This window comes from Archocentrus centrarchus, chromosome 5, assembly GCF_007364275.1.
Source record: "Archocentrus centrarchus isolate MPI-CPG fArcCen1 chromosome 5, fArcCen1, whole genome shotgun sequence".
NCBI classification, from domain to species: Eukaryota; Metazoa; Chordata; class Actinopteri; order Cichliformes; family Cichlidae; genus Archocentrus; species Archocentrus centrarchus.
The window spans coordinates 27,033,771-27,057,775 of NC_044350.1; the positions used below are offsets into that span (position 1 = coordinate 27,033,771).

Sequence of the window (24,005 nt, forward strand, 5' to 3'; positions counted from 1 at the left end):
ACTTCAAGTTCCAGACAGCCAGGCAGGTGCTGGCCAACCAACCAGACATGGTAGTGGTTAACGAGGAGCAGAAGACAGCAGTTGCGATACATGTGGCAATCCTAGCTATGATATTTGACAGAAGGAACATGAAGTGTGATGGGCTGAAGGAACAACTGGAGTAGATGTGGAAGGTAAAGTCCAAAGTGGTCCCACTGGTAAAAGCTGCTATAGGAGCTGGCTCCAGCAGATTCCAGGCACAGTGCTACTGTTGTTACATACTGCGTACACACTGTGTACTGCTTTAGACTGTTTTATTGCATTCGCGAAATTACTTATAATTTCAATCAACAAAAGCAGTCCACATACCTCTGCCAAGGCTGTAAATTCACTCAACATCATGCATGAATAGTATTTCTGCACTATACTGTATTATTTTTGTTAAGGTAGATGTTCTGAATATTTCTGCCAAATAGAAATATAAAGAATAACATTATGTGAAAAAGGTGACCCTGACATGGTTATTTTTATTTCATTGAATTATATTTTACAAAAAAAAAAATATTAACCATTCTTGGCCTAAAATATAGCCACTTTTGACCCTGTGATTCATGTGCTGTGGACTGCTTTATATTTCTGGATCTATACTGTACAGAAGTAAATGAATTTTTAAAGCAGAATTGGCAATCCCACTTGTCTCGTCCTCTCACTCCTGCCTGCGTGTCAGATGAGTCACGTTTCTGGTATAAATTTATCCTGCCAGATCTCTCAGTGCAATTAGGATGCTCAGCCGTTTGTCATAGATAAGGCCGCGGCCGGCTCCTCTGGGCTTCACTGTACATTCAGCTCGTTAAGAAGATTAATAATTGCCGTGCAGTCAGGTTTCTAGCCACTCAGAGATTCCAGACTTGGGTCCGTCTGATTTGCCTGTTCATCTGTTAAAGGTTTAACCCCCTATTCTGTTGTTCAGTATCAAAGTTGCTCTCTCCTCTGAAGGATAAACCTAATCAGCTGCTATCTTTCCAACACAGAAGGTAACCCCCCCTGCCCCCCGGCTATTTGAAACACAATGTGGTGCATCAGACACTTTTGAGTCCCATAAATGAGGATTTTGCTTCACCTTGTTCCAAAAAAAATCACGCTGTATCCCCCCCTCCTTCCTGGTATGCACTCACGCAACTCCTCTCCAGTCAAACACAAACAGACTATGCAAACAGATGGGCTGCCATGTTTTGTACCGTTGTAGCTCCATACTAATTGGGGCAGAAGTGCAATAACATCAAAGTTTGGAAACAAGGACGTGTTTGATTCTACATCTGACGCCCAGCGCGTTAAAGGTTCTGACTGGTTGTTTACTTGTCAACACAGAAACCACTTCAGAGGTTCAGCACCCTCATACTGCCCCTGTCTTTTGATGAAACATGCTTTTTTTTTTTAAAAAAATGCATCCAAAGCATGTCATGTTTCAGTTCAAAAACCATCCAGTGTGGGGGTTCTGCAGTTGCGATATAGTTTACCTAATAAACAAGGAAAATGTTGACTTATTAATTTATAAATCCCCTCAGTGATGAAAGAAAATGTGATGTCTGATTTTTAAGAGAACTCCTTGCAAGAGTGAAAATTCAACAAAACACATGACCGGGTGAAGAAATGGAAACAGAATAAAAGCTGCAAATACTGAAGCGCTTTTAGTCATGTTTGTTTATTCTTAGAGACTTTTGAGGCCTACTTATTACTGTCATATGCATTACCGTCCAGCATACTATGACTTTTTTTTACCCTTTTTATTTATGTCATTTGTACTCTGATAATTAAGACTATAGGTCAAGTGTTGAGGCCCCCTCCAGACTAATTTAAGACATATCCTACTCATACTGTCGATGATTCCACTTGTAATTATAAGAATATGGATATCTGTTTTTATCTTTGTATCTCTACACTCTGAACAAGGCACAAGTCGATACATATTGGTGTATTTTTAATATCTTTAGCCCTTTAAAATAAATGCCTTTTATTACATTTTCAAACCTACCTTGATTTCCCAGTCTTGAATGCTTTACACCATTTTTTTGTCAACATTTTTTCTTTATGTGGATATATTTATTGATCCTCATATTAGGAGCAGAGCCCTGCGACAGGCTGGCGACCTGCCTCTTGCCCCATGACAGCTGGGACAGGCTCCAGCGACCCTGAAAAGGGTAAGTGGAAGAAAATGGATGGATGGATATTAGGAGCAACGGGAAGCCACTGTGGGCCAGCTCCAGATGTTTTTAAGTAAAATCTTGAAATGATATCCCCTTTCCTCTCACATTAAAGCTTTAATGTGATGTGCAATATTTTTCCTCTCTGCCTAACCCAGGATGTTTCCTGCTTCACCCAAAGGCCCATTCTCAGTACACTTCTTCAGAGTAGATGACACTTGTGTCATCTACTCTGAAGATGGACTCATGAGACCCAGTGGTGAAGGGCATCGTGGCGAGCTTGTCCTTGAATCTTTCAAGCTTAATAATAAACACTGATTTTCTTCCAGGCTGGTTATGATGCCAAAGAAATCATGTGTGTTGGTGCCAAAACACTTTTAATTTTTTTTATTAATTATTCTGCACAATGAGAGGTAAAGAATTAGAAGGTGAGGTAGGTCAGATGTTTAGTTTCTTGCGTCAGTTATTTAATGCCATCAGTAGGACAATGGGCCAAAACTTAAAGAACCATCTTCCACAACAAGAAGAGCCATGAGTCCCGCAGCAGGTGCATGCGCCTCACAGAACGCTGATCACAGCACTATCAGCTTGATATGACTCTAAACCAACAAAGAACTGCAACAAATTCTCCAAGATCATAGAAACAATTTACCTGCAAAGTATTTCAAAACTTGTGCCGATGCTTTTTTTAAAGGAGAAGAATGGCCACACTAAATATGTTTCTTTTTAGTCTACTGCACTTTGCATGATGACTGATGACATTAACTGATAAATAAAAACTACTTACGACATTATTTTGAAAGCATCTTCCATTTCTTTTTATGGCTTCAACTCAGTCATAGCACTAGATTCCTTCCAAATGTCTCTCTATGAGGGCTTCAGATGCTGTTTTGTTTGATTTTAATCCATTTTGCAGTCCCTGGCAGACAGATGGACTGGATGGCATACCAAATAAGACAGAGTTAACCTTTGTTTAACTTTTACAAATTCAGACAGAGTTGTTTGTTTTAGTTTGCTGCCCATTGCATCCATAGATCAGGTTTTTAGTCACCAGTGAGCCTGGAAAGATATCAGACAATTCAGTTTATTCATTTGGTTAAGAGGGACAATGAATTTTAATTACAGTTCTGAAAACAGAGATAAGAAAAAGACTAATTTTCATAGTCACTGAGCCCATATTGACAATAATTAATCAAAGACTGAAAGAAGAAATCAGAATAGATTACGATAAAAGGTGCCAGTACCCCACTGTTAATTTCGTTAATTTATAGTTTCATTATCTTCATTTCATTTTCATTTCAAGATTACTTGTCAGATATTGAGTGATGCTATTTCGTCTTCTGTTACATACTTCACTTTATTACTCGTTTAATTAAAGAATAAAGTGAGTCAGCATCATGTAAGCCCAATATTTCTATATTTTGTTTTATTTAATTTATAACCTTCCTTAATTGAAGGAATATTAAGATTTGACTTCATGTTCAGTGAAATTAAATTAAACTAACTACTTTTAATCAAGTGCTAAAGTACAAATTTGAGGTTCATAAAGGTTATCCTTCCACGAAACTTCTTTATTTGTTTTTTGTCCACTATATTTATCTGTCAGATTTTGATACTTTATAATTAGACAGGTTGATATGCACTTTAATTTAGAGGTTTGTAAGGTTGGCTGGAGGAACAAAACAACAACAAAAAAAAAAAAAATATATATATATATATACATATATATAAAAGGTGTCACTTTGGATTCTAGATAATTATGATGAGGCTGTTCAGGCCAAGAAAAATGGACCAAAATACACAGCCAGAGGCAGACATGTGAGAAAGAATGTTTTCACAGGACACTAATGCGGCCCTCTGAAAAATGAGTTACACCCTAACAGCTTACACTGGAATTAAAAGGGTAAGTAGCACCTTGGTGCTGATAATCAATCAAATTCAGGTTTGTATTAACAAAATGCCACAGTATGCTGGTCTGGAGTGGACACTGCAGCAAATTCACCCAAAGATCAGACTGTGCAATGCTCAGAGAAATAAAATAAATAAATTAAAAAAAATAAAATAAAAAACAAGAGCTACATCTCAGACTCTACAGACCTCAGTTAGCACGACAGTGTGGTTAGAAAAAGACTGAATAAGAATGGCTTATTTGGAAGGGTTGCCAGGAAAAAGCCTCTTCTCTCTCTTAAAAAAAAACACACATGGTAGCATGGCTCAGTTCTGCAAAGTTGTATCTGAACAAACCTCAAGACTTGTGGAACTATGTCCTTTGGACAGACAGGACCAAAGTGGAGATGTCTGGCCATAGTACACAGTGCCATGTTTGGTGAAAACAGCATATCAGCAAACACCTCATACAAACTGTCAGCACAAACCTGGGTACCTTGCAGTCATTGAGTTGACGATGAACCAAAGTATTTTCGAGTCAGATGTGAGGTCATCTGTCCGACAGCTAAAGCCTGGCCTAAACTGGGTCGTGCAAAAGGACAATGATACCAAGCACACCAGCAAATCTACAGAGAAAGCAACAAATCAAAGTGTTACAATGCCCCAGTTAAAATCCAGACCTGAACCCAACTGAAATGCTGTGGTAGGACCATAAGAGAGCTGTACATAAAGAATGGCTGCAAACCTCAATGAACTGAAGCAACACTGTAAAGAAGAGTGGATCGGATTTCCTCCACAGAAAACAATTACTTGCAGCTAAAGGTGCTTCAGCAGCCTACTTTCTGTTTTCAGATGCCTGTAAAACAAACCTGCAGCTTACTAAGGTCAGTCCCAAATCAAAACACTGGGAAGGCTGACAAGATAAAAGCAAAGAGGTCAGTCAAAAATCTAGGTTAACAGGCTGAGGTTAAATAAATAAACAGGCAGAGTCTGAGGCAGGGATGAACTTTGAACCTGTCATCTATGAACAGAGGAGACTAATGTGGGAAGTGGAATGCAGGTAAGTGACAAGTTGGGGAAGATTACCTTTTTGTTCTTCTTCTTCTTTTGGCAGTTTCCTTTAGGGGTTGCCACAGAGGATCATCTTCCTCAGTCTCACCTTATCCCTAGCATCCTCGACTGTCACACCAACATACTGCATGTCCTCCTTCACTACATCCATAAGTCTTCTCTGTGGTCTTCTTTATCTCCTGCCTGGCAGCTCCATCTTTAAAATCCTTTGTCTAATATATCCACTGCCCCTCCTCTGCACATGTCCAAACTATCTCAGCTTTGCCTCTTTAACTTTGTTTCCAAACTGCTCAACCTGAGCTGCCCCTCTGATATACTAACTTCTAATCTTGGTCACTCCCAGTGAAAATCTTAATATCTTCAACTCTGCCTCTAATAGATCTAATATGATAAAATACTGTACTTTATGTAACAGTACAACATTTTTCTGAAGTGAGCATTTTGAATACATTAAGTACATTGTATGATTATAGAAACACACTTTTACTTAAGTAGTATTTTCACTACTTTTCCCTAATAGAGTATATTCACAGTGAGTAGCTACTCCCTGTTCAACACTAGCCACCGTTTTACTGCAGTACCACAAAAAAACAGCGGAGGGCGGCTTGAACCCGTGACGCCCATCCAACACTCGTTCTCGCTCTCGCGGTAGCTCCGCGCCTCCACCGGCGGCGACATTCTGAGAGGAGATGGCGGCCAGAGGGGGGTTTCAGTCGGCACCGACGGGTGGTGGTGGAGCAATGGGACCTGGACCGCCGGTACCGGGCGCAGGACCGGGCATGGGGCCCGGAACACCTTCTGGAAGAATGGGACCGTCGGCTGCGGCGCAGAACCATATGTACCGCTCGCCGATGCCCGGGCCTGGGTACCCGGTAAGATATCGCTCTGTCTTTGCTGCGGACGCGTTAGCGAGTCCGCTAGAACAAAGCCTCGCTCCGCTGCTTTGTGCCTGGTGGCTAACATTAACCTCCTTCACCAGCGCAGGCCACAGCTTATACTAATTAAAAGACCGGTGGAAATCGGTGATCCATTTAAATCATTTCACCGGTCGCTTTGGATGACCATCAGAGTTTGTTTGTTGTTTGAAATTGCTAACCCTCCCGCCAGCTAACATTAAGGTTAGCTAGCTAATCACAGCATCCAGTTAGCTTAGCTTGCTAACGCCGCCAACTGTTAACTGTGTTTCGAACAGTTTTATTATCGAAAGGGCCTCAAGGAGCGCCGGGTAGTTTGTAAACAGAGCAATATAGCCAGTCTTTAAGTTTCAGAAGTTATAGTTTGTCGAGTTCAAGCTTGTGTCGAACTCAAACGTTGTTTAAGTAGTCTACTTTTGAATGAATAGGCTGCACCAATATGAGTTTGTGTTAGTGCAACTTTCCAACAGACAGAAGCGATGATTGAGGAGAGGTTCCAGATGAGAGCACATTCACCCTGTGTTTAGGTGGTCCAGTTTGTCTCATCGAAGTTGGTGTTTTACAAAGTCAGTAACATCAGTAACAGTGAACTCACTGTGACCTGGCTGCTCTACAGCCAAGTAGACCGAGATGGTTACATTGAAGAAATGCTCAGATCTAAACATCTTCATATCTAAACAGCAAGGATATTTTTTAGTTGTAAATTTTGAGTCTTATATGAAGAAATTTTCTGGTCTTAATTGCTGGTTATATGGGCGACAGTCGATTAGTCCACAATCATGAGATTCATCTGCGACTGTTTCGCAGCTGGATAAAACAAAATGCTCGATTTTTCCACGCAAGCCTGTCTGTTTCTTTGTCACGTGGCATTAAATAGAATATCTGTTATTCTGACAAAACAGATTTAAAATTGGTTTTGCTGTTTATTTCAGGTTTTTTTGCCCTTTTTCCCTGCTTTCATACCAGAAGCAAAAACAAGGACATATTTGTTTTAAAAACATTTACTTACATTACCTGATAACATTTAGTCAGTGCAAAATTAATTTGACGACACATTAACATTGCCCACCAGCATTGGTAAACGTATTTAAGTCAACAAGGTGGTGAGGTGAGGAAACTCAACATTTAGTATGATTTAAAATGAGTCTGACAAGAAATTATGTCATTTCTTGTTGTCTGAGGCCATTAGTTTATAAATAGCCATTTTTTGAGCTTTGGCCCTTTCCACTGTGTGGAAAAAATTAAAGATTTGCCTGATGATAGTCACAGTTATAGTCGCCCCACAAACAGTTGACCAAACAGTCCAAAATTTGGTTACAGTCCTTCAGATTATACACAACAATGATCTGTGATCCAGTACTTGCAGATATAACGTATAGAAAACCATATGTCCAAAGGAGGCCATTCCCATAAATTAGATGTCACAAACTACACAGTAAGACAGTGCTGCACTCACTGTTGCCACTTTTCGACTAGTACCTACTCAGCGCAACTCGGTTTTTAGGGTTGTAATACCTGTTACCAAGTACTTTTTTTTTTAGTATCTACTCAGCCGCCATTCCAAGCAAGCTGATTTGAGCTGAAAGTGTGACTTCAACAGATTTTATGCCGCTCTTTGGCCAGGCAGTGATGACACTAGGAGTCGTGAGCGACTCCTTCACAAGAATCAAACCCGCAGTTTTTGAAACCTCTCAATGAGGGAAATGGCTACACACTAACCAGTGATATAGTTTTTTGTGGCTGATGACAGAATCCAGAGGAAGCTAGACAGAACAACCATTTGTGTTTGTGTCATATACAAATGCGCTTTCACTCTGCAGTCACCAGTAAAATGTAGTATTTCCTTGTATCATCAGTTTTCCTTGAAATGGCATGATATAATTTTGAGGCTGTATCGCTCAACCCCACTATAATAGGGTGAGAATGAATTTGGAGAACTGTAAAAGTGAATAAAAGGCTCACCAGGCAGTCTGACTCTGAAGATATAGATATAGACTATATAGCTCAGGAAGGTGACATTGATTAGGTCTGCAAATATTTCTGTACATCAGAGGAAAAAAACCCTTGGATATAATTTTTACCTGGCACCTCCGTTAAGTTGGGTTTAATAAATACAGATATGCACTGCTTGAAATTGATTTCTGACTTTCACCAAAAAAAAAAAAAAAGTTTAACTAGTTAAAACCACTTAAAATTCCATCAGCTTCTTTTCCATCTCAAAATCCCAAACTATATTAATATGGAAATCCTTAATATCTTCTAGGTAGAAGATATTGCCAAATTCTCTGTCTGGTTCTTATGTAATAGAATCAAGGTCCATGTATGGCAACTGAGATTTAAAGCTGAGCTTGGCTGAAGAAGGTGAAACTTTTCTCCTGTCACAACCTGCAGCACAGTGGGGACACGAGGAAATCTCCAACAAGCAAAACCTTTTCAGTAAATCAGGACTTCAAACCGTAAATGTTTTTCAGATGTGTGCTCCATTGAAATATTGCATGCATGCTCTTTGACTATGATAACTAATTTGCACTATGCAGTTACTCTTATTATCCTGTGCGTGCGTTTGCATTCGCAATTAGTATCAGATTATAACTTAATATCCTGATATGCAGTCCAGGGTTTATTACTGTGCTGGTATTGTATGGGGCTGAGTCACCTTTAGCTAATATGTTTTATTTGTATTTATTGTATTTATTTATTTATATATGTTGTATATAAGGACTCCTTTCAAGATAGAAAGGAGTCATTTATTGCTGAGCCACAGCTACGTGTTTGCTTCTTATCTACTACCAATCTGAAAGACAGTTCAGTAAATGGTTTACTTTTTTCCCTTTTCTTTTTTTCCTCCAATGTCCTTGGCAGCCTTTCACATCATAGTCAAAGAGGCTTCATACTCTGAATACTGCAGATTTCCACTTGTTCTCAGGCAAGCCAAGGTTGCACTGATGTATAGTGTAAAAAGCACTAAATGATCGTCATGTTTCCCGTCTGCCTACACCACACTGTGTGGAAAAGGCAGAGCCCATTCATCTGGCCTGTATTGTTGTGAAGTCAATGTCCTTCACTCTTCCTCCCTTCCACTCTTCACCATGGGATGAAGAGAGAGTGTTTTGCCTTCATCTGTCACATTTGTTGGACTGGCTGCAGGAGGAAAAGCTGCTATCAGTGATTTGTCACTTATCTGCTGTTCTCGCCTGCACTCATGCAGTCAAATACAAGAAGTCACCTATTTGACTTCTTAGCACATGGTTTGGTGAGTTGGCTCTGTTGATTTTTTGTGTATTTACTTTAATGAAAGGCATGCACAAATTTGCTGCTACCTCTTATAGGAAGCTTCAGATGTAAAAGTACATGGACTTGTTCATAGAAAGAGTGATAGTCTTGTGCTGTGTAATTAATGTTTTGTAAAATTTTTAAAAATTAGTGTATTTTAACATTAGCAGCACATCAGGTGATGTGCTGCTAATGTTTTGGTTGCAAATTTACATTGACGTTTCCTCGTGGCGTTAGTTTTGCATTTTATTTAAAGCACTGCACCATGCGCTACACAGTATATGCCGATATCCATATGGACCGAAATAGAATGATAGAAAACTTTGATTTCCTTTCAGTCTTCACACACATTGACTTTAGTTTGTCAAAAGCACTCTTCGCTTTTGAGCCTTAGGTACACAATAGCTCATAAATACCAAAGATGCGTGGAAATGGCCATCATTTATTAATTAATTTGCTTGCATAATTGGCATTGATGTTTTCCACGTCACTAAATTAGGATGAAGTTGCTTCTCTAAGTCTTTAACCAGAAGAGGGTATTAATATGTGATTGACGTGTATAGTTTTTTTTCTTTGCAACCATTAATTTCTGCTTTTGAATATAATCTTTCATCAGGGCTTAGAGCTGCTTCGTTGCAACAGCAGTATACTGCGGTTCTGCCACGGTAGCTGCAAATGTTCAGTTTTGATGTGCATGGGTGGGGCCAGGTCTACATTGTCACAGGTCGTGGGATTAAATTGTCAATTGCACACTTACCACAATTTGCCTTGGTTGACCACAAGGTTGGTTAGTAAGTGTTGAATTGTTGTGACCGTTTCTGTGTTAATCATGACCTTGGAGTGGATTGCAATTTGTGGGTTATTCATGAACAAGTTATATACATTTTAGGGCTGCAGCAAAACAGTGTTTTCATAATCAATACATTTTTACATACACAAATGTTGTCAGCACTAACCGGACTTGTACTGCATTTGCAGGGACATCATTAATTTTTTTATAATTATTATTAAGTATATTTTTCGCTCAGCTTTTTCAAAGAAAAGGTCATGTTATTGTCATAGACTTGGCATCAGTGACCTCTGTTCCACCAAAAACTGTAACACTGGCCATAACTCGAGAATGATGTGTGACCTATAATGTTCAAATTCACACCGTAGATGCATGTACTAAAATCTCGGAAACCTTGACCTGAAGGTAGAGGTCAGGGTTCAAGTTTTCTGAAAATCTTGTGAATGTGATAACTCGAACAGTATAACCTAGGATGTTCAAATTCACACCATAGATGCATACTTTTCAAGGTAGAGCCATCAAACTTCACACTTGTTCACTGTTTGTGTTCACGCATCTGAGCTGCATGCAGATTATGTCAACAGACTTCTGCCTGCGTTGCTATATCGACTCCACCCACATTTAGGTGGTACTCAATTGTAATGAAAAATGAACAAAACTGCTGAGTTGAGTCACGTTGAGTAGGTACTAGTGGAAAAGAGGCTTAACAGTTGACTGTGGAATATTTAGTAGCGAGGAAATTTCACGGCTGGACTTGTTCCACAGGTGGCATCCTATCACGGCACCACTCTGGAATTCACTGAGCTCCTGAGAGCGACCCATTCTTTCACAAATGTTAGAAGCGCACTGCATGCCTAGGTGCTTGATTTATACACTTATGGCCTTTAAAGTGATTGGAACACCTGACTTCAATGATTTGGATGGATGAGTGAATACGTTTTGCAATTATAGAGTGATTTACCTGTCCTGAGTCACGTCAGCCTCATAGACTGCAGCAGGTCCAAAAATATGTCAATTAATCTTTGATCATTCACATAAAATAAATTAGTCATTCAGGGAAAAAATTTATTTATTTATTTTTTTTAACCACCAATAAAGTATTTTCCAGTTTGCTTTAAAGACAGAATTAAAGTAATTACGATTAATTCCCAGGATAGCAACTGCAGAAACTGATCATTTGAGCAAATCAAAATGTAATTTTACCTCAACTACCTACAGTAACAACCCACAGAAAAACATGTAAGATATGTTTGGTGCACAGACAGAATTGCTTTCTGAACACATCTGTTCTTTAAGGTAGTTGACACAAAGGAATCTTGTTTGACATCTGCAAATTTCTCTTTTCTACATGTTTGAAGGGTGTAAAAACAGCTGTAAAATTAGAAAAATGACACCAAAAAAAATCCATTTCAATGGCATTTCAAATGGGTAATCATCCTCTTCTTTTCTTTTAATGCAGAGACCAGGCATGCCGCCTTCCAGTCGCATGACCCCTCAAGGACCAGCCATGGGCCCTCCAGGATACGGCAGCAGCCCAGTGTCCCGTCCCGGCATGCCAGGTGTGATGGATCCGTCTCGTAAGAGGCCGGCTCCCCAACAGATTCAGCAGGTTCAGCAACAGCAGAACCGCAACCAGCAGTAAGTCCCCACTCGCCACCTACTCAGCCATGCTTTTTCACAATTACTGCAGCCTTCTAGCTGGGGGACTATTATTTTATGTCTCTTTATGTCTGTGAGTGTGTATGAATACAGTACTGGGAAATGTAACCCACGGCCTGTATTTGACTGGTTTCCTTGTCTTTTTGTACAGACACAAAAAGCTGCTCTGACTTGCGCTCAGACTTCTCTTGTTTTGGTGATTTATTTTCACAGCACAAAGAAGAAGAAGATGGCTGATAAAATTCTACCTCAGAGGGTGAGTATTAATCAAACCACGGTGCATGAAAAATCCATTAATTCCTGCTTTGATTTTGCTGGCGATTATATCTGGCAGTCCATGTGAACTTTAATTTAAGTGGCTCCAAACAAAGGACAGTTGAAGTGCCCTGGTTAAAATGCTGGGACTTAGAGAGCACTAACCATAAGCACTTGGGGCAATTTACTAAAGATTTTAGCTCTGCGCAGTGTATAAAGGGGACACACAAAGGTTTTAATTGTAATGAGCAAAATTGTTATTAACTCTAGAAGTATTTTTTTTCTTTCGCTCCACCTGAGTTCCCCATCTTGGGTCTCACTGTGTGTGAAAAGAGGCTGCAGGTTGAACATAAACTGCACTTGCGATGATGACATAATCTTTTGATCTTGTATCATCAAACTTTTGTTGAGGAAATACAGAGGCTGCTTGTGGTGAATCATATAATACATTTTACAGTCAGCGCGCTTCTGTTTTTAGTAACAAATGCAAGTGAAACACTCACGCTGTCAAGTCCTACGTCATCCTCGCATTTCTGCTGTGTTTTTCAAGGACACTAAGAGTAAGTGATCTATAGTACTGGCCTTTAATGTGAATATACTGACTGTGAGGGGGAAAAGTTGTTAGTGAAGGCTCACTTCAGCCAGGTTGCAACTCATAACTATGATTGATGGCATGCCACTGGCCCAAATGCGCCAGCAGCTGGCAAGTCAACTTTTGGCATTCCGACATCAGGGCATTGGTTATGTTGAACTCCAATTTTAGGCACTGAAACTGTTGCCTGGTGTGAGGATGTCAATCATAAATGGGACAGAGTTCCTGCATTATATCTTTTTAACTCTTGATAAAGCAAATTTCTTTATCTCAAAGCAGCACTGTTTTGTCATAAGAATGTTATAATTCAAAGTTGTAATCTCCTTTTTGTTTATTCATACATCCTAAAATGACACATTTGTTGTCCAGCTGCAGAGTAAATTGGCAAAAATGCTTCCAAAAGAGAATGCCATGTTGAAGTAAGGCTGACGTATACCTGTGTTCAGTTTAAATTTAAACAGTGTTGTGATGATAAAATGTCTGCTGCGGTGGCTTGGTTTTTCTAAAGAGAGATTTCTCCCTCCTTCTCTTGGTCTGTCAAGCTTGAGATTCATTTTCAGCAGAAATAGACCCAGCATGTAAAGCTAGTAGAGCAGGTAACAGATATGTGGTCACTCGTGGTTCACAGACCCAGTGGACGCATACATAGTCAGGCTGGGATCAAGCAGTATCAGAGAAACTGGGTATTCTCAGACTGACAGATGAAAAAAGAAGCTAAGGAGCAGCATCACTTCACATGCTTATTTTCAGTCATTACCAATCTAATGCAATTTTATGTTTTTGATCGTTTATAATTAGTCTGATTACCATCTGGCACAAGTGTAGATGACAGCCAGCAGTTATTTCCCTCTTGATGTTTCTGTTGTACTTAATGAGCATTGCACCTAGGGCTGTACAATTAATCAGTTTTAATTTCAGTTACAATTGTGGCTTCCAAGGATTATTAAAACAAGGTGATCTAGATAAAATAAGCTTTATGTCACATTGTGTTTTGCAGTTATTCCTTTGATATCACTCAGCCTAAAAAGGCTGATGGGGTATTATTGTCACTGTCTGTCACTTTTTTTTTTTTTTCCGTTCAGCATATGCCTTTGAGTTACCATTGTTTCTCCATAAAAGTCAAAATTCACTCATTATTTATTTATCTTATCATTAAAGTTCAAGGAAATCTGCCTGAATTAAAAAGACAAGCTTTCTTTCTTACTGTAATTTAATGAATCCGTTATCTTTTCAAAAAAGATTTTGAGTACTACTGCTGAATAATCATGTCGAGGTACTGGCCAGAATAACGGATTTATTTATTTTTTTCTAAATGCACCTGTAGTCACCAGTATCCTTTGTCTCTTAGATCAGGGAACTGGTCCCAGAGTCTCAGGCTTACATGGATCTGCTGGCTTTTGAGAGGAAGCTGGACCAGACCATCATGCGCAAGAGGCTGGACATTCAGGAGGCCCTAAAAAGGCCTATTAAGGTATATTTCAGTCAAGCACGTCACCCTTTAATCTTTCAGTTTTAGGCTTGAAGTTTAATTCAGAGCCCAGGGGGGGTTCCATGTTACCTTTAACTGGTTGTTAAGTGTGATCTCATTCAGTGAGGACTTACTCAGAACACATTTTACAGATCTGCATTTTACAGAGTGCTGCTTATTTCCTCTTGATCTTCTGAGCCATGTATTTGTTAAAATGATGACTACCTGATCTGAAGCAGAGTGAATCTAATCTTTGTCTTATATGAAATAGACTCAAACAGAAATTAAATTTGGTATTTAAGAGTGGGAATTTTTTTTTGTGTATGATTGTCAGTGTAGCTATGAAGCCTGTGTTGAGTAACTGCTTGCATGCAAATTTAAAGTTTCTTTTCAATAATTGTTTTCAGCAAAAGAGAAAACTTAGGATCTTTATATCTAACACCTTCAACCCTGCAAAGCCCGATGCTGAGGATGGAGAGGGCACCGTTGCATCATGGGAGCTACGTGTTGAGGGGCGTCTGCTGGAAGATGTAAGCTTGTTAATTTTGTTCACTTAAGTTTGTGGCTTCCCAGATTAATATGTTTTAGATTATTAGGTTTGTCATGGTAGGATAATGTAAAGGATTTTTTTTTTTCAACAATGCTACCAAAAATAGCCATCAAAACCATCTTTTTAAAGGACTTGTTAGGTTTTTTCTTGAAAACATTTCAACCTAATATCAACAAGTTTTACCTAAGATGGTATTTCATTTTGTTTGCAGACGGCCGTGTCTAAGTATGAAGCCACGAAACAGAAGAGAAAGTTCTCCTCATTCTTCAAATCTCTGGTGATCGAGCTGGACAAAGACCTGTATGGTCCAGATAATCACCTTGTGGAAGTAAGATATTTTTTAATTAGATCTGAATGTTCATTCTTTTTTTCTAATTGTGTTTTTGTGGACTCTATTTCTATTTGTATTAGAGTAACTTAAAGTGTAATTTGCAAGATTTCTCCATTGATATGTTTAAAAAAAAAAAAAAAAAGATATTTTGTTTGCTTGTTGTGTTGGCATCATCTCATATTTTTTTCAAAAGTTTTTAAACTCAGACATCTAATTGTGGATGTATTGGTAAACTCATTACATGTTTCTTTAATGTTGTATCATTTCAGTGGCATAGGACTGCCACAACCCAGGAGACTGATGGTTTCCAGGTGAAGAGACCAGGTGATGTGGGTGTTCGTTGCACCGTCCTTCTCATGCTTGACTACCAGGTAAATAATTGAAGCTGACTCTACTGCTCAGTAGTAGTTTTTCCTGCAAGTGCTCTTCAAACATTTCTTCATGATTTCATTCACCTTTTCATCTTTCTGTGCGCACCACAGCCCCCTCAGTTCAAGCTGGACCCCCGACTGGCCCGCATGTTGGGTATCCACACCCAGACCAGACCTGTCATCATTCAGGCCCTGTGGCAGTATGTGAAGACCCACAAACTCCAAGACCCACATGAGAGGGAGTTCATCAACTGTGACAAATACCTGCAGCAGGTGAGAGGAGTCACTTTTTCACACATTAGACATTATTGAAGTTGGACATTTTGTTACTTTACATTCACCAAAAGGGGCCCCTCTATTTCTTAAACACGATGAATGCTGCCTGTAGCTGGTGGGTGGAAGGAGGAACAAGTCTCATAGTTCTTCTGGATCCTGCTGTGGATGTTATATAGCCTGTCTTCCTCTCTCTCTCTCTGTATCTGTCCTTGTATGGAGACATTCTCTCTTTCTAGGTCACTGTCTGGTCTCCTGGTGCTTTTTCTGCTCTACTAGAATAAACATGGGATTGTAAAAGGTTAATGAGCTATTCCTACTGAGTTGATATAATGTCAGAGTTCCTAATAAGCATTGTCCAGTTCTAACATCATCTGAATGCGATTGTTCTTAATGTGAACAAAAAAACAAACATTTTGGCAAACTGTGTATTCTGATGGATGCTTCAGAGTAGTGATGACATGTTTATCTAAACATTGTTTTCATTTTTTATTTTGCAGATCTTTGAGACTCAGCGAATGAAGTTTTCTGAGATCCCACAGCGCTTGCATGCACTTCTCATGCCCCCGGAGCCCATCATCATCAACCACTTGATCAGGTACGTTCTGATTCAACCCAAGATCATTTTGAATTAAATAAATCTGCCTGTTGTTAAGTTTGTGCATAAATATGTGTGATTAAAAAGAAAGTCCTGTCATAATTCTTGAAATTCCTTGTTTTGTCTGGCTATAATATAAAAAAAGTGGAGGAAAACTAAATGTTTTTGGTTGTCATTTTTACCCCTCAGCCTAAAAATGGCTGGCAGGAGGTCAAGGTCAGAGGTCAAGAAAATCTTGTGAATACGATAACTGGCAGAAGATTTCACCTAGAATTTTCAAATTAATGCCATAGATGCATCTACTACAAATCTCAGGCAACTTGGTTCTTACAATGATAATGCCAATTATAGAAAGCGACAGTATTCTTAGTGGTCCATATTTATTATGATTTTAGCATTTTTTTATTCCTGGCTCTTACTTAGCCATTTGCAGGTCACTAATGTTCATATGCACCCCATTAAGATCTGCTGAGACCTGATAATTATGTGTTTTAGAACTTGTACTTCAGGGGATTTGTAGCACCTAAAGATTCTTCAGGAGGCTGAGGGGTAGCACTCGTGGCTGAGAGTATTTTTGTAAGACTGAAATGCGTAATTTTGTAGACTGATGCATGCTTTGACCAATTGATTGTTTCTCCTCTACTTATTTTATGGTCCTAATTGGCAGCAAGTGCAAGATGCTCAAAAAGGTTTAGAGCTATTAAAATTTAGCCTGTATTAGGATTGGATTGCTCCTGTTGTTGATTAAATGAATCGCTTGCTACTAATGTGATTTAACCACGTACTATAAAAAAAAAAATTAATATAGTGTATACACTTAACTGTGTTGTTATGATAGTGTGGACCCCAATGACCAAAAGAAGACCGCCTGCTACGACATTGATGTGGAGGTGGACGACACATTGAAGACCCAGATGAACTCTTTCCTTCTCTCTACAGCCAGCCAGCAGGAAATAGCAGGGCTGGACAACAAGGTGCATACCTCACTCAGCAGTCGCTAGCTGTTCTTTTTATGGATGTTACTGAGTTTTATGTTTGTCCTGGCAGGGCTGTGTTTTAGACAGGGTTGTGTTTCCACAGTGGGAGTAGTGTTTCCTGTTTCCTGGAGTTTTATGCAGGCTTTTGATCATTTTAACTACTAAATCGCCCCCTTCTGAAAAAAAAAAAAAAAAAATGATACTCCTACACAGAGGTGTAAGAAGTTTAAGATGGAACTTATTTATTTACCTTTGATTTTGTAACAGTCAGCAGTTATTTTTAAGGTGCGCATCTTGCAAAATTTTAGCAATTTAAAACAATTGTGAATGTGCTTAGGGTTTTATTTATTTATTTAATATCTTTTTTTAAAAAGTCTTTGATTGAACCCATCATTTTGATTGCCTCCCATTTTTGTCAACCTGCAGAGGGCAATTTCACACATATTTGCTCCCTCAAATTGCTGCCTGTGTATTATTGCCTTTTTACCCCATTTTGAGGTCGATCGGGTCTTCTTGACCTCCTGCTAGTGGCCATTATCTTGAGGCTGAGATGGCTGTAATCACATTGATAAGGCACAAAGCCATTCTGCAAAAAGACGTCCCTCTGTGGAGTCTTTGTTCTGAGGCAACTCAACAATCTAAAAACAGAGATTGTTTACAGGATACGGACGCCTTTCATTTTGTTACTTTCTTTTGGGTTTGGTGAGAATTGCTGTTATACATCCTTTTCCTGGTGGCCTAATATCAGAAAAAGCCTGTAGCCTAGCCTGTTTAACTTCTCCCTGTATTTGAAATGCATTTTGAGAGCCTGAGTATCTTATAAACCGGAGACAGGACCAGTTTTATTCCCAGCACCTCTGTTTAAGTTTTCCAAAATAGAACTTTTCTGGATATAATGACCGGTAGCATCTCTGTGCCAAGGCTTCATGGCCAGGCTTTGCAGCCAATAGAATAGTAAAAGTTTTGATTTGTTGTTATCTCTGCCAAGGAGGTTATGTTTTTGGTAGCGTGTGGGTGCGTGTCATTCTGTGTGTAAAAACAGTAGCTCAAAAAGTTTTGAGTGAATTCTCCAAAAACTTTTTAGAGTTGTAGAGTGGAGTTATGTTTAAAAAAACAAACAAAAAAAAACAAAAAACAAATCACATCCACCAAAGTCTTCAAGGTTGTCTTAATGATTGGTCTAAAAATTGACAGAAAGTGCTTCTTGTTTGTTTTGTTCAAATGAGGCTTAAAATTTATCTGATTACATTACATATAATTACTATATTAATTAAATATTAAGGCTCCAATACATGTATTAAACCTCAACCTGGACTGTAAAGTTGTCTGGGAACCCTGAAAGAGTGCTGCATAGACGTAGATAGGTGCATGTGTCAAGGAAGAGAAAGTTGAAAGCAGTAATCGTCTCATAGGTAAGGAAGGTCTTGTGTGAGTTGAGTTACCTGTGATGCATTTTGAAGGTACAGATTCCAGAGCCCCCCCCTTCCTGCAGTCATTCACCTCTGTATCCTGATAATTAGTCTGTTTTAAATTCCGAAAGGATCCGGGGTCACATCTGGAGCCTTCTTTTTATAGCAGAGATAATGGAGGTCTGAAGCATGAATCCCCGAAAGAAAGCCTGTTGATGAGTGCGCTCTGAAATAAATGTCTCCCCTCTGATTACTGTATGCATGTTCACTGTTGCTGCTTAGTGACTACAGTACCTTTTAATTACCGCTCAAGGTTTTGTTTTTAGGGATGTGCATGACTAGATGATTAAATGTTGCTGCCCTCACTAGCTGGCACCAGAAATACTAGTCAAATAAATTATTCATGTTTCATTAATGTAAAACATTGGGTTGGTCTAAGGACAGAAAACAGCCACATGAATCAGAACACATCTAGAAAATGAATGGCTTTATTCAGACTCTATAAACAGCCTATAACCTCTCAGCTGGAGAGATGTGTAACCATATTCTGCACTGCCCTGCGGTCGTTAACCTGCAAGGTAAAAAAGCCTGATGCTGGTAGCACTATTAACCATGTTCATCAAACTAATCTGACATTGTGTGTTTGTGCAATATTATGACTGTCTGTCTCTCTCTATCTACACACAAGATGCGTAGTTTCCCTTTGTTATTGTAATACAGCACATTTTAGCAAGTTTATTGACTACACAGCGGTCAGAAATAGCAGCTGTCAGAGGAAACAATAGGAAAGATGTATCAGCGTAATTAAAGCTGTTAAAATTGCTCGTATAATTTATGGTGCCATAAAAGAATTATTATGAAGGGATGTCCCTGGTGTAAAAGTTTTGATCTGAGGAATACCAAACACCTGTCCTCAGATATTCTATTTGATTAACTACATCAAGTCCTTTAAAGTAATGGGCCGTGTGTGTGTGTGTGTGTGTGTGTGTGTGTGTGTGTGTGTGTGTGTGTGTGTGTGTGTGTGTGTGTGTGTGTGTGTGTGTGTGTGTGTGTGTGTGTGTGTGTGTGTGTGATTCTTCTCAGATCCATGAAACCATTGAGACCATTAACCAGCTGAAGACCCAGAGGGAGTTCATGTTGAGTTTTGCCAGAGATCCTCAGGGCTTTATCAACGACTGGCTGCAGTCCCAGTGCAGAGACCTCAAGGTGAGTTTTTGTCCTGACCCCAGAGAGTATCTTAAAGTTACATTATGATTTTTCTTTAATTGCAGTAGATAACATGTTCCTTCTGCTTATAAAAAAAAAAAAAAAAATCCTCCAACACACACCTCACTGTGAATGTCTGTGTAGAATGTGTTTTTGTTTTGGTTTTTTTTTTATAACATTTTCAACCACATAAAGCTTCACATCTGAATGTGGAGTTCTGGTTCGTGCAGATGAGCAAGTGCTGAGTAATCCTTTTTACCACACAGTCGTTCAGAAATAAACCCCTTATGGATCAGAAAGAGGATGGAGCAGCAGTACCACTGACAACCTTAAAAGATAAGAATGCAACGCAGCAGAAAGACGCGTAGCATCACAAATAGAGAGAGATGTGACTCATGCTTTCCTCTGCCAGATATTGTCATTTTGTTCTGCCATAGTCTGATTTCACTATTTTTATTTCTGCCTACTCTGTACATAAAGCATCCATTTCATTTTTTTTTCTTCCTTTCCTTTAGAACAGGGGTCCGTTGCTTTTCCCCAGGCCTGTTGGTGTTTTGATTTATGTAAAATAAATAAGTGACCCAACAGCCTGTAAAATTCATTTAAATGCAAAGCTACAAGCAGAGTACAGATGGGTTATTTGTAGACATAAAGGAATGTCAGGAATAACAGAAGTAGAAGATGGCAGAAAAGACACCCTGTTAGATCAAAATATCACACTAATAGTTGATCAATTTAATGAAAGCCACTTAACGTGCATGTATTTAAATGTCAAGACATATCAGGAGAAAACAAAACATCACGCGCCATCGTGCCACAGGGCATGTGGATTTGTCTCTGGGTAATCCACAGATTTTAGAGTTTAACAGTATTTGGTCCTTCTGTGGTTTGCTGTGTCACACTGACTTGGTTTACATCCATTGCTTGAATGTGTAAAGCAGAAACTTCAGATCATGCACACAAACCCCATGCTGCTCAATCAGGTGTACCAGAGTCAAAATGGAGCATGAAACATTTAATAACATGTCTGACTGCATGCATGCTCACCCCCCCCCATCTTTCTTTGAGCGAGCCGGTTAACTGCTTGTGACCAGCTGTCACCCACCTGCAGTGTTTGCTCAGTCGGATCGCTGCAAAATTGAACAAATTCAGCCTGAAGCTCACTAGTTGCTCTCAAAGCTAATCCCCAGTTGGCCTTGCAGAGACCCTGCGCCCTTTAATTTATCAGCTGTAGTGCTAGTTTAGATCGAGTTTGATATAATACTCTTTCTGTTAACAGACCATGACAGATGTGGTAGGAAACCCAGAAGAGGAGCGAAGAGCTGAGTTCTACTACCAGCCATGGGCTCAGGAGGCCGTCTGCCGTTACTTCTACTCCAAGGTAATTCGGCTTTTCTGTTTGTCTTGGTTTTATGTTCTAGCCGTGCTATCAGAGGGTCCTACCAAATAAATTTAGCTTTATACAGACATTCCTGGTTTTCAGATGGTGAATTTGTATTACTTAAATAAGTCGTACTGTGTTTTGTGCAGCTTATGGTTGTTTTCAAAAATGGCTTATTGGAATTTGTCATGGTGTTAAGTCAGCCAAATGAATAACTGATAGGATGTCAGTTTGGATTTTTTTTTTTTTCATTTAGATTAACAGAAAAAAATATTTTCACATCAAATTATAGACATTAGTAGTGTTTTGTTTTTAGATAACATTTTTGAGGCTGACCCATCTGGGCCGGCACAGAAGTAATCAGCAATCATGTTTTCAGTACTTTCTTAGTTGGCATACTTTTATTTTTTATGAAATATAAGAATTACGGGAAAATGTACATCTTTTCAGAGCCTTCTCTAAAATTGTTGTTACTGGCCAACAGTATAGATTCCAAAGATGTTGGGAAAAAGCAGCGAATCATACTGGAGACAGAGAGTAACTAGATCCTTTTTTTGATAGCAGAATTAATTAATGAATGAAACAAGACATTAATTATCAGAAAAGTTGCTGATTAATTTTCTATTTATTGACTTATGGATTATAGTTGGTATTGTATTAGATGGATAGATAGATGGAAATTGTTTTGGCTCCGGACACTGTTAGCCAACATCAATCTACGATGAGGACCATCATACTCATGACTTGCTAAACATTTACCATCACTCCTTTCTGGACTTTGAGCCCGTGTAGACTCTTCTTGTTCTCTATCACAGGTTGCATTTTCACGCTGACTTCTGCTGATTAAATCGTCTCTATGTGAAAACATCTTTTAGGTCCAGCAGAGGCGACAGGAGCTGGAGCAGGCGCTTGGCATCAGGAACACCTAAAGAAATTTGGTTGCATGCAGCAGGAAATGAGGAGACATATTTTGCTGGTGGAGACAACTAATGTGTGTGCGTGGGACATTTAAACTGACAAATGTAGAGAGACATAGATAAATGATGGCCTCAGCATTTTATAGGATGTCAATTTTCCTTTATCTTCACCCCACAGTTTGGATTCTGCTTCCTCTTTTATTTATTTTTTTTTTGCTTATAAAAGTTTTGTTCCCCCCCCCCTCACACCAGAGCTCTTGAGCAAAATTGTCTTTAAGTTTGTTTTTTTCATGTCTTAGCCTTATCTGGAAGCATTCCTTTCATTTTGACACATTGTGTCCAGACAAAAATATAGATTGTACACAGATGAAAAGCAGAGGGCAGACTGTACGTCGCAACTTTAAATGTATTGTCCCTGGGAAAAAAAAAAAATCTTAAATCAGCCGGAATGTGTTGAGTCTGCTGTGGCTCTTTGTTCCCCTTTTTGGAAAGTAAATTTACACTTTTAACTCCAAACCCGGCTCCCGGACGCTCAGCCGTTTAGATAAATATTGATTGTGATTGTGTTTGTAATCAATTGGGCTTTTTTGCTGCACATTGGCTGTTCATGTGTCACCTTGTATTAAGTTGCCATTGGTTATTTTTTTTCACAGTTTGTGGCACAGTCTGTTGAGACGTTTTCAAGCTCAATCGATCACAGCTGAATATACATTGTTGTTGGAAAGCGGTTTTCATTTGTTAAGGATGCCATTTGGTATGAAGTTTTTTTGTTTTTTCCTATTTTTTGTTATCAGTGATCCTTGTTTTAAAAGTATGTATTATATCCGTACTTGTCTTGTTAGCTAGTACAGATTATCATTGAAGTAGCTAGTATGAGTACCTCTAGTCATTACAGTTTTGTAAATACTGAGCAGAAAAAAAAAACTGAAGATGGATGTGAAGTAAACCTGTATTACTTATCCTGGCTGATCTTTTTCTTAAGTCTTTGTCAATGCTCAGATAGTCAAACCAGTATATTATTAATGGCCCTCGCTCTCTGAGTCCAGTGATTTAGCTCTCCGCAACAAAGCAAAGTCCAGCAGTCATGCTTGATGAAGCACTGCTCAGCAGGAAGGCATGCAAGCTGGGAAGAGTTAAAACATCTGCATTTTTAGTTTAGTGTATTTTAATTATGTGCAGAGAAGCCATAAAACACACATGGTGGAGCAGGAGCTTCTTCACACACTGACTGAAGACCTGGTTTCTGCGAGTTTAATGGTCGTTTCCCTGTTGGAGGTTAAAATGAGTGTCCTGGCTGAAAACATTTGCGTGTGTGCATTTTAATAATGAATTCCAAGAATACACTAATAAGGGTTTGGGCAGGTACACGATTTGAAACAAGCATCGGGGGAACCAATGGGGTGTAAACCACAACACTGGGGGGTGGAACTGTAGAATTGTGAATCTGCAGACTTTTTCATGGACCAAACCTATTTTTCTGTATGTTCTTATGTTATAATAAAGGATTATGTAAAATGTGTTCTTTGTCATTGAATTTTTTTTGTTTTGTTTCCCTTTATTTCTAATATGACATGTTTGAGACAAGGTTTTATCTGCCATATACTGATGTATAAGCAGAATTTAACTAGCAGCTGATGGAAGATGAGCAACCCTTATTTTAATGTTAGATATTTTCAAAATAAGAGTAGTATTTCCTGAAAGTTCCCATATTCTTTTAGTCTTTCTGCTCGCCCCCAACTGGACAGGAGATGTCCCTTCCTGAGCCTGGTTCTGTTGGAAGTTTCTTCTTCTTTGAAGAGTTTTCTTCCCGCTATTGCCAAGCGGCAATATAATTTAAAAATGAAAAGTAGTCTCTCAAAAGTGCACAGAAGTCCTTGAGTAGCGTAAATGTGTGCAGCTCCTT

The 24,005-nt window shown here is 39.0% G+C and overlaps 1 protein-coding gene across 1 annotated transcript; it reads left to right on the forward strand.

Annotated features, from left to right (window-relative positions):
• The first annotated feature begins 5,827 nt into the window (after positions 1–5,827).
• smarcd1 (SWI/SNF related BAF chromatin remodeling complex subunit D1) lies at positions 5,828–23,621 on the forward strand. Its single transcript, XM_030729456.1, has 13 exons — positions 5,828–6,010; positions 11,575–11,753; positions 11,988–12,030; positions 13,970–14,092; positions 14,497–14,619; positions 14,851–14,967; positions 15,240–15,341; positions 15,453–15,614; positions 16,115–16,212; positions 17,051–17,186; positions 19,682–19,804; positions 21,084–21,185; positions 22,061–23,621. The coding sequence occupies exons 1-13, from the start codon at positions 5,828–5,830 to the stop codon at positions 22,112–22,114; spliced, it is 1,545 nt and encodes a 514-aa protein (XP_030585316.1). The 3' UTR covers positions 22,115–23,621.
• The last annotated feature ends 384 nt before the right edge of the window (positions 23,622–24,005 follow it).

What these genes read in the sequence shown, in the direction of transcription:
- smarcd1 (XM_030729456.1), top strand. Translation starts at nt 5,828, where the DNA reads ATGGCGGCCAGAGGGGGGTTTCAGTCGGCACCGACGGGTGGTGGTGGA. An exon ending in CAGATAATCACCTTGTGGAA is followed by an intron (nt 14,968 to 15,239) that starts GTAAGATATTTT and finishes GTATCATTTCAG; the next exon opens with TGGCATAGGACTGCCACAAC. An exon ending in ATCATCAACCACTTGATCAG is followed by an intron (nt 16,213 to 17,050) that starts GTACGTTCTGAT and finishes TTGTTATGATAG; the next exon opens with TGTGGACCCCAATGACCAAA.